Source organism: Echinops telfairi, unplaced genomic scaffold (genome assembly GCF_000313985.2).
Source record: "Echinops telfairi isolate 266 unplaced genomic scaffold, ASM31398v2 ScPeMD7_7457;HRSCAF=8495, whole genome shotgun sequence".
NCBI lineage: Eukaryota > Metazoa > Chordata > Mammalia > Afrosoricida > Tenrecidae > Echinops > Echinops telfairi.
Genome location: NW_022111357.1, coordinates 39,046,106 through 39,057,143, shown reverse-complemented (window position 1 = coordinate 39,057,143; position 11,038 = coordinate 39,046,106). Strand labels below are relative to the sequence as shown.

General features: G+C 51.9%; 1 protein-coding gene across 1 annotated transcript; it reads right to left on the bottom strand.

Moving 5' to 3' along the window:
• Positions 1–1,628: 1,628 nt before the first annotated feature.
• On the bottom strand, positions 1,629–9,884 carry RPL22 (ribosomal protein L22). Its single transcript, XM_004705203.3, has 4 exons — positions 9,844–9,884; positions 7,896–8,000; positions 3,932–4,056; positions 1,629–1,825 (listed from the first exon to the last, which is right to left on the bottom strand). Exons 1-4 carry the CDS (start codon positions 9,853–9,855, stop codon positions 1,681–1,683), a joined length of 387 nt encoding a protein of 128 aa, XP_004705260.1. The 5' UTR covers positions 9,856–9,884; the 3' UTR covers positions 1,629–1,680.
• Positions 9,885–11,038: the final 1,154 nt, after the last annotated feature.

Below are 11,038 nucleotides of genomic sequence, written 5' to 3'. Positions count from 1 at the left end.
GAAAGCAAATGTTTTGAGAATGAGGGCAATGAATGTACAAATATGCTTTACACAATTGATGTATGTATGGATTGTGATAAGAGTTGTATGAGCCCCTAATGATTAAAAGAAAAACAAATCCGTGCTCAGTAATAGTAGCCATGTGACAGCCTTTTAATACACAATGCCATCAGAACTCCTCGATTACAAGAGTTTATAAATGCATGGGAGGAAAAAAAGAGGAACCACTGAAAAACAATGCGCTTCAATTTTATAACAAGTTTTAAAATCTGGGGCAAGTTTAGGTTGGTTGTAAGAAACTACCTTGGATGTAAATGTCAACTCTGGATTTGTTTTACAACCAAGTGTGAATATTCCTACATGGGGACGAGGCAATGAATAAGAAGTGCTAATAACCAAGCCACCAGCTTGCTAATGAAGTGACTCATGAGACTGAGACCCAGGCAGAGAGAGGACGCTGTTAGGTTACAAAGATATCTTGCCTTCCTTGAGGAGAGACAACCAATTCCGCTTCAAGACATTTGCATAGAAATAGAAAACGCAGGTGCCTGCTTCATAAATGAAATGGCAAAGTCGCAACACGGTCAGTTCCCTCTGAGGAGCAACGAATGTGAAAAGGGAGGCGGGGTGGGATCCACGGTTCATTTCCAGCGAGGCCGCGCAAGCTGGGCGCACCTGCAGGTGTGGAAATTAGCTGTCCGTCCGCGAAGTAGGATTATGCAACTTGACCATGACACTTGCAGATGGTTTTCTTCCTACAAATTCCAAAATCACTCTCCAGTGTCCCATGTCACCGACAATTACATTTTTACAACCTTATTAATAATCTCTCCCCTCTGCCCTTGAGAACAGAACCGCCAGCAGATGAGGGCCTTCTCCCTCAAGTCCTGGAGAAGCCATTTGTTTGGTCCGTTTAACATTAATTTGTTGGATTACTTCTGGCATAAAATCTAATCTTGGCAGAGGAGACCGGGTGGCAACCAGTCCACCTCTCTGTGCCCCACCCGCCAGGAAAAGGCGACCAGCTGTCAGTGTGAAGCTCCAGCGCCCTCTGCTGGATGCCAACCCGAGTTTGTAGGAAAGACCTTGTAGAAACAATGATTATTTGACAGATTGACTTAATACCTTGGGCTTCTACAAACACGCAGCAGAATACAGCCATTCTGAAGAACATTTCACGTCTATAGGGGAAAAGGGGAGGAATACACAGAACAGCTTTATCAAGTAATGTGCGAGGTAAGTGGCACACGATGCCCAGAAAGCTGCCTTTATCGACACCGGACACTGCCCCACAGGAAGAGCCCCTCGAAGCAGCCACTTGTTTTGCTCTGAGTGAATGAGAAGTCCCTTTGTGTTCTAGTCCTGAACCTTTCTTGGAGAAAAAGCACCAGTCTGGTCAGTCTGTCAACATCTCTTATGTTGGACAGTGACTAGCTGCAACTCCCGCCCTCGTCCCCCGCCAAGGTCACACCATCCTCAGTGGCACAGTCGCAAGGCACATCTAGTTCAGAATCACTACACCAAACTGTCATTTTCCCAAGTGACAGGAGTGAGTCGAGGCCACGTGGGGCTCTGGGCCTCCCAGCGCCCTGTCGTCCACGCTGCAGAGATACAAGGACAGCCAGCTGTTTAGTTCCCAAGTTTTATTAAAGGACTTATACAAAATATTCCCTTGAAGATTTAATCCTCATCTTCCTCCTCTTCCTCATCCTGGTTAATCTGGAAGTAACGTAATTCATAACTTTCTTTGCTGTTGGCGACCACACGCAACCAATCACGTAGATTATTCTTCTTCAAATATTTTTTGGTGAGATATTTCAAATACCTGCAGAGAAAGGACACTTGAGAACCACGCTCCTGATGGCACTGCTCAAACATGGGGAGACGTTTCCCATTTTCTTTTCTGGTTTTTGTTTTTTATTCCTCTTTCTCCTTCCCTCCCCACATGGTCCATTTTCTAAAGTCCGCATTGAAAACTCTTATTCCCCCCTCCAAAAAAATACCCAACCAATGCTCCATTTCCTGTAAATTACCAATAAAAATCGGGACACAAAAAGTCACAACTGCCCAATGAACAATTCGCAGCTAACACCCAGCACCTGTAACAGGGCTGTCAGACTCTGGCAAGCAGGTCAGGGCAGCATGGATAGTGGGTGAGACGTCACCGATTTCCACCAACCCACTCACTTCTACCCTGACACACACACCCCACCCCTCTCTCTCTACAGAGAGAACACTTGGTGCCCAATGGCTGCCTCGGCCTGGACTTGAGCTGATGAAGTGACTGACGACAAACTGCTGTTAGAAACCTGCTCTTCACAGAACGGCAGCACCTGGTCTCCTGTGCCCAGCAGTCTAGCCACGTAACCCTCGGGATCCTGAGTCTTCTCTCTGGCTGAACAAGGCCCTGGGAGCAATCCAGCCAGCCATCTTCCTGAGACCAGGAAGAGGAGAGAAGATGACACCAACCCAAAGTGCTGCTGGGGCCAATCCGCCGTCCCATGCCTCAGTTTCTCCCGCTGTTCCACTGGAGTAGTGCTGACCATCTCTCCAGGTGGTCATGAGGATAAAAGAGATGCCTGCGCAGCTCCTTGGCATATTAACAAGCCCCCAGGTGTTGCCATGTCAACAGCTCCTGAGAACTACTTAACAGAGCAGGCTCCACAAAGTAGGGAAGGCCTCACGCCCAGCTACCACCTTCCCGACCTAAACACACCCACTGGGCCCTTCTGTCTACTTAGTTACGGTTTTACAATTCCAAAACTCAGAAATTTTCCCCAAGAGAAGGCCGGGAGGAAACAAAGCTGTGGAAGCCCAGAAGCCAGCAGGTATGCATTCAAGAACACAGCCACTATAGATCCCACAAAAGGCAGCTCCAAGAATAAGACTTCTTCCCCTCTCCCTCTGGCCAACGAACTGAAGCTGGATTAGAAGACATTCTTTTGCTAGGCAGGGAAGCTCACACCCAGTCCACAGAGATGACGGAATCTTCCCCCTGGGCTCTGTGACACTCAGCAGCTCCGACGTCTGGTGGAGCCCTGGTGGTGTAGTGACTAGGTACTGGGGTGCCCACCTTAAGGAAGGCCAGCAGTTCAAAACCTCCTCGAGAAGAGGCTGAGACTTTCTGCTCCCATAAAGCTTATGTCTCAGAAACCCATGGGGCCAGTTCTCCCGCCCTACAGGTTCACAACAGCAACTCAGAATCCATCCAGGGCAACGAGTTTGCGTTTGAGTTTTGGAGGTCCTGTGCAGCTTCAATCCCTCCTCTTATGCCATCAAAGCACCTTCCACACAAACACGATCAGGCAGCCAATCGGACAAACCCTGAAGTCACGGCCGGGCTGATTTGGCTAAAAGTAAAGGCAACGGAAACCACGTAGTCTTATTTGGTATCCCAAATACCGACTCATAAGACTATGCCAGGGCTGCACCAGGAGCCAGGTAGACCCCTGTCCATTCCGTCATCAGAGAGGTAGCTAAGGATCTTTTAATTTTTTGGTAGCTAAGTATCTTAATCCCTTCCCAATGCTAGAACGTAGCAGGACCAATAAACTACTTCCACCCTGAAAAGGAAGAAACTGGGCCCAGGGGGCTTCTGTGGTATGGTTTCAGCCTAAACCCAGGATCTTTGAATTCCCAGTCCACTGCCCTAACAGAGCTGGGAGAAAGACAGAAATCCCAGCTTTTCAGTGCAACCCAGCCAAGGAGCAATCCCAGGCAGTCTGAGAAAAGCCTCCGTAAGGTTCAAAACACTAAGCTTGTGAAAAGCAAAAGTGGAAACAAAAACAAAAAGTACCCCGAGGTGAATACTCCTAACTGCCGGTGCTGAGCATGGCTTGAGAAGCCAGCAGGGGCAACAAGCGGCTCTACCAACTGCTGCTGGCATCCCTCCCGCACCAGGGTGCATGCAAGCTCCTAGCAACTCTCTCACCTTTTGGAAAAAGGCACCTCGGAAGTTACAGTAATCTTGCTCTTGCTTCTTTCAATGGTCACGACTCCTCCCCCGAGATTACCGGCTTTCCCATTCACCTTGATTCTTTCCTGAAGAAACTGCTCCTGTAGAAACCAAAGGGGCCGATTAGAGAAGTGACAGGCTCGCCTGCCAGGCACTTTCTAACTCTGTACACTGAACAAACTTGTTCTTTTAATGTCGACTTTACATCTGACAAACGAAGCACTGCCCGACCCGTTCGGTCTCCCCGAGTGTTGGGATGTCAGGCCTTCCCACGGAGGGCTTGTCATGTTCCCCTGGTTCTGAGGTGGAGCTCCTTTCCTAGAGATGGGTCCTTCCTAGCGACCAAAGGTCCAAATGGCCTAATGTCCACAGCAAGCATGCTACCCTTGTGGCTACAGAACATTCTGGTCGCGTTTCTTCTGTCTTCCAGCGGAATCCATGGTACGTCCCAGGCTTCACCAGGACCCCCACCATTCCAGCACACCCATTCTGTCTTCCTTCAGTGGCGTCCAACCTGCACTCAGGTACGAGGCGGCGCAGCGACCATGGCTTCAGTCAGGTGCATTTCAGCCATCAAAGTGTCATCTACGCTGCTTAAAGCTTTCAAGAGGCCCTTTCCTCCATTTACCATGTTTTATTTATTGGCTCGTTTAAATCGCTAGTCTTTTAAAATTAGCACACTTTCCATATTCACTAACAAAGGGGCACCAGAAAGTTCATGGAATGTGAAGTTAAAAGATAATGTCATTTTCCCATGAACCTTTGCAGCCCCCTGGTCCAGGGTCTGAAATCTTCAGAACAGCAGCTAGAAAACAGCAGTGTTTGCCGGGCCATATCTGCAACCTGTAAGTCTGCGGAGTAGCGAGCACTGTGGCCAGCACGGTCAGGGCAAGTTCAGTCTCCAAGCTCCGAGGAGGTGCAACCCCCGCCCCCCGGCTGCTCAGGGGCCCGAGTGCCCCAGCAGAACGTCCGAGCTCCTCAGGTCACCGCCGCCAGCAACTGGGGGTGGGGTGGGGTGGGGGGTGTCTGTTCAAATGCAGAAGGAAGTGTTCGCAGCTTTGCTGCCGCCACTGGGGAATCAAGTCCAAGATGCCCTGGGTTGACCCGCACCCTAGTGTGCAAGAACCCGGAACTGTTGAAAGAACCCTGTTTGGTCCCTCTCCAATGTTGTGGAAGGAATAGGAACGGTGGAAAGGAAAGGCCTCGGAGTCCCGTCACACAAGGACAGAGCCTCGCCTTGGCTTCCCCGAGAGGGTCCCTCAGAGACTTCTGATCGAGGGGGCGCCCTTCCTGAATCTGGACCGTTTCTTCACCAAGGGCACCCCTGCTCGCACAGCTACCTGAATGGCCGATGGCATTTGCTCCGCCCTGGCGGAAACACAAGTGAAACCTAGCTCCCTCTCCTTTGCCGAAAGGGGTGGTGGCGGTGGGGGTGGGTCCAGAATTTCACCCACATTGTGGGCTCTAAGACTGACACCCCCCAAGGCCCAGTGCTATCAGACTTGACGCAAATGAACCAGCCCCGGCTCATTCCGAGTGAGCCTGGGAGCGAACATCAGGGTCTGAAGATCAGGCCCCACATCAGGGTCCGGAACAAACGGTGCACTACGGTATGGCTCCTCAATGTGACAATGGCCAACAATTGGTCCGACCATCCTGTGACAGTGCCATGGGATGGTCCCAAATACCCAGGCACAGAAGTGCACCCTGCACCGGCCAGCAACTGTGTCCCGTGAAGACTCTGGATCGAATCCAACGTGACGCCCCAGGTCAAGGGTTCATCTCAGGATGGCGTTCCCCAATCACCCATGGGCTTGGTGACATCCACCTTGGAAGAGAGGCCAGCCCACTTCACACCCCCGACCCCCAACCTCAAATCCAAGGAACAGAAATGCATTATCACGTGCAAGAGAGAGAAAGAAAGCTTTTTGTATCGAAATTCTATTTTTCAACGTGTATTTTTTCAAGCTTGACTTGTCACCGAGGACCCCCTCCCCCACACTCACTCGGACCTGCCCCTGCATCCCCCACGGTTCAGTAAAGCTCAAAACTCCTACACTTCACTAATTTAAAAATACAATCCCCCATCTGTTAACGGCTAATGTAGCTATCACATCAGACGCCTGGCCCTTTCCACCTGCGGTGAGTGCATGAAGGAGTCAAGCTGTCTAGTCTGAAGAGGCTCCGGGAGGTCCGAAAGCAAGTACAGAAATGAGTGTGAGGGGAGCAGTTTACAATGGGGAGGAGGAAGGGAAATCCCACAACGGGACCGCCACAAGGACACTCAATTGGAAGAAGCCAGAGAAGCACAATTCACTGAATAGAGCCTTGACAGTGAAGAAAACCAGCCAACAGAGGGCCTTCTTGCAGGAGAGTGATGCAAAAGTCATTTACGGAAGGGTGACAGACCACAATAAACTAAAACAAGCCCAAACTCATGTCCGTCCAGGTAATTCTGGCCCACGGTCACCCTGTGTGCAGCAACAAAACTGCTTCATGGGGGTTTCTTGGCTGTAATCTTTTCAGAAGCAGATCACCAGGCCTTTCTATCACGGTGCCGCCAGAGAGGTCACAACGGCTGAGAACAATCCAGGGTACTATAAAAGGTAAGCTGATTCCCATCCTGTATCATGGGGGCCAGGAGCAAACCTGTAATGCCTGCATGTTTTAAAATGAATTTGTTCTTCAGCTCCGAAAGACGCGAGGGTAGAAGTAAGCTTAGGAAACGAGCATACAAGTTAAGAAGCCTACATTCCCCAGGCCCCATGGCTGTCATTATTTCATTTTTCTAGGTTTAAGTGGGATAGAAGAATATTGAGGAATAAGGCCAACTATACAGGAGTGGGGGGGGGAGGCACGGAAAATCACCAGAAAGCATGGTCTCAAAGGACCAAGCTGCAAGTAAGACAATCTACACATTGACCTGCTGATGAAATGGGCAGCAGCAGGAAATGCTGCCACCTGCCCGACGATCCGGCTGAGCAGCAGTCTGCCCAGGAGGGGCAGGCTCACCCAAAGTTTAGGGAGAAGGGAGGGACAGCTTGCCTGCTCCTTGGCAAATTTGAACTAAAATGATTTTTGAAAACTAAAGAGGAAGAGAAGGAAAGGGTTGTTCTCTAGAACCTACTGGACATGTCATTAGGAGAAGCCAGTCCTCGGAAAAGACCATCTTAAAAATAAAAATAAAAAAAACAAAAAACCCAAACTCCCTGCTCTCAAGTCAATAGCTACCCTCGGTGGGATTCTGCGACTGTAACTATCTACAAGAGGCTTTCTCCCTTGGAACTGCTGACGATTTCAAACTACTGACCATGTGGATTGCAGCCCCCTCATACTCAATACACCACCAGGACGGGCTCCGTAAGACATCACGTTTGTTAAGTTGGAGGGGCAGCGACAAAGAGGAAGACGCTCAATGAGACGGACTGACACAGTGGCTGCAACAAAGGGCTCAAGCTAACAATCTTGGGGATGGCTCAGGCCCAGGCGGTGCTTCTTTCCACTGTACACGGGCCACAGCGTCGGGGTGACTCGGCGGCAGCTAACCGGCACCAACACAGCAGGCAGCACGAGCAAGGCGTACACAGTGTCCGCACAAGCCTGTTACATGAGCGTGGGACCAGCCTCAAGTCTGAAAGGAGGAATGCACTCCCGTAGGGTTTATCCACAGGGCCATGGAGCCTTGTGGCAGAAGTCTGGCCTGCCTTGTGGGAGGACTGGACACCTGTCAGTGGAGAGCTTTCATCCAAGCATCTGGGTGAACTAGAAAAAAGGGCCAGGGGATCCCCAAAATCAGCCAATTAAAAAAACCCCTACAGATGATAACAGTCTGATCCAGAGCCATCGCGGGAACAACCCGGGCTTGGGCAGGGCTTCCCTTTGCTGCACATGGGGACCTACTCGCGACAGCAACTGTAAGGAGGGCAGCAAGGTGACTTACAAAATTAGCAGCATCCATGATTCCATCTTCTACAGGGTGGGTGCAATCCAGCGTGAACTTCAGAACCTGCTTCTTTTTTTTGCCCCCCTTCGCCACAGGCTTTTTCTAAGACAAAGAACACACAAACCAGATGGCAGATGAGGCAGGGCAAAATTCGCAAAGACAAACAAAAAAACCAAAAAAAACGCCAGAAGCATGAGAGCCCGTATAAACACAAAACCCATGGAGATGGATCTGTGTATTGCCCCAGAGCCTGGCTCTGCCCAAGAGGCCACCCTACACAGAGCTGGTGGGTCTGGGGCTCCCCACTCTAATGAGGAAAGAAAAAAAAATCACTCACCCTCTTGAGCCACTTAAATTCCCCAACCCGGCGCCACTGCAAATCTAACTTCTATTATCTGCTCTGAAATTCCCAGTAACTGTTCAAGAACTGCTGGGAGTCTTTCATACTAAGCATTCAAATATCTTAAAAACAATCTCCATCTGAATTCAGTACTTGTCTACTCTCTCCAGACACCAACCCCGTTGCATCTCACCTGTCCTCTCTGAAGCCCTAGCAGAGTTCCCAGTACCTGGGCCACGCTAGTGTGTAGGGGCTAAAGCTTCGGTTGTGAGTACACCCCCCAGCCCCCACCAGCTCTGTGCTGGATTTCATGTATGAACTAGTATTTCTAAAGCACCAGTTTCAGCACATCCTGAGGCAGTTTCTTCACTCGTAGCTGGAAGAGGGGAGCTTTCTTCTACCCAGATCTGTCCCCATTGAAAATACATTCGTACAACCTACTAACCCCTACTCACACTTTTAGAAATCCCTGCTGAATCTAAATATTAAAGACCCCAATTCCCAAGAACACATCTCACCTCCCTTATGCTTCAAAGAACTGTGACTTTTCAGACATTTGTCACCGTTCAAGTGAGCTGTCCAGCTGATCATTGACTCATGGCCACCCCCGTGGCAGAAAACCGTCCTCAACGGTGTCCTAGGCGCTAACCTTTATGGGGACAGGCGGATGCCGGGTCTTTCTCCCAGGGGAACAGCTGGGTGGGCTCCGACTGACATTTCCAGTAGCGGCCCAGCGCTTAAAAACCTGCGCAAACCGCTGGCTTTGATTTACACCGGCCCTCTCCAATCACAACCAGGGGGCTGCTTTAAGACCTGACCCCAGAAACATAAGCTCAGCAAGTCCAAGTCCGGCCAACAAAAGCCTCTGCAGCCTCCCCATCAGTTTTAAACCCAAGGGGTACAGATGCATTAGGAGCATTTTAAAATCCATCCCACCAGGCAATCGCAAACGTTAACCAGACCGCCAGAGCACCGAGGGAAAGGCAAGATCTCGGGGCCACTAACATCGGAAACCACCTTTCTTCAGTCACCGTGGGGGCGAGCAGCCCCCATTTACAGAGGGGCTGGGGCGCCTACACCAACCCCCCAAGGGTCCCGCCCGACCACCTTGAGACACAAGTCTCTGCGGATCCTAAAAAGCTCCTCCGCCTAGGCCTTCGCTCTCACAACAGGCCGGGAGGAGCACCCTTTGGGGGACCAAGCCCACCGAAGCGCGGCTCCCGAGGGTGGAAGGGCCCCTTCTTCATCCCTCCCCCACGCTCAGGTAGGGAGGCCCAGACTGCCTCTCGCCGGGCTCCGAGGGCCTACGAGCAGTCCAGGCCGCAGCCCGCCCGTTCCAGCTTCCCGCCGGCCCCGGGCAGAGGCGCGAGCCGGAGCGCCGGCCGCCGAGAGCTCCGGGATCGCGCTCCCGGGCCCCAGGCCGCGGCCTCCTCCGCCCACAACGTGCTGGGACCCGCAGCGGCCCCGGCCCTCTCCGGTCTTCCTGCCGCCTTAGCCCCAGCAGGACGCTGCAGAGCGGCGTCCCCCGGGATGCGGGGCGGGAGCCGGTCTCGGCGATGCCCACGTGCCTCTCCGAGCGGAGGCCTCACGAGGAGCCATACTAACCACAGGTGCCATGGCGGCAGCGGAGGCAGAAAGGGAGTTGGGCGCACTACGCAGACGCAAAGAGGCCGCAGCGCGCAGAGCACGCAGGGCCCAGGCAGCACGAATCGTCCGGCCACGCCCCTCGATCTCCGCGGTTTGGCCCTGTTCGGTACGATCCGATAACTACTCGTTTTCCCTGATTGCGAAACGCATCCCTCCGCCGCTGGGAGGGTGGTAAAGCGGCGAGAAGAGAGCCCGGGTGGCCGGTCCCACTATGCATGATCGGAGGGGGGCCAAAAGGCAGTGGGCGAGCCAAAGAGAGGAAAAGGGGCTTACTATACTTTTTTAAAGCGCTTGGTAAGAAAACCAAGAGGAAAATCCACCAGACCCCAAGTCACAAGCCAGTAGGATGCGAATCGAATGCACTAACTTGCTGAGGGGCGGATCTTGGGTCGGTAGTGAAATCGAGGCGATCTGAAATCACCAGGGCCCAATCCACGGTAACTTCTGCCTGCTGATAGCTGCCCAGATTGGAAGTTCACGCCCAAGGAGTGTGTCTGCCAGTTCCGCTGCTACAGCAGCAGCGCCGCCTGGGACCTCGTGAGAAATGTAACTCCCTCCTGTGTGATGGACTCCCGCAAACCCATGGGCTGTAATCTCAATGCAAGCCGACCGCCCCATCTTCGTCCTGCAGCTGCTGGATTTGAACTGCCAGCCTTTTCGGTTAGCAGTCAAACTCTTAATCCCTATGCCCTTAAGACTCCTTTGACAGCCTCCCCTTCCCCCGGCCCCGCCCCCACTCCTATCTCAGATACAAGCAGCCCATCCTCTCTGATCATCAGCTCCTGGTAGCCCAGATCTCTTCTGAAGGCCGGTGCCTCTTAAAGCGTGTATGTAAATCTGCTGAAAATGCAGGAGCCTCTCTGCGGTGCCTCTGTGGCCTGAGAGTCTGCATTTCTCACAAGCTCCCAGTCCATGCTGCTGCCACTGGCCCCATGAGTAGGGAGCGTCTTCAGTTACCTAATTAACATGTTATGGATTGAGTTGTGTCCCTCCAAAAGATGACTGGTAAATTCTAACGTGCCTTTGGGCAGGGGTTTTCTTCCTTCTTTAGGGCACGTCTGGAGTCGACCACATCTGAGATGAAAGAGGAGCAGATGGGACAAACAGAGGGAGACCATGAACCAAAGAAGAAGCTGCTCCCTGAATTTGGACT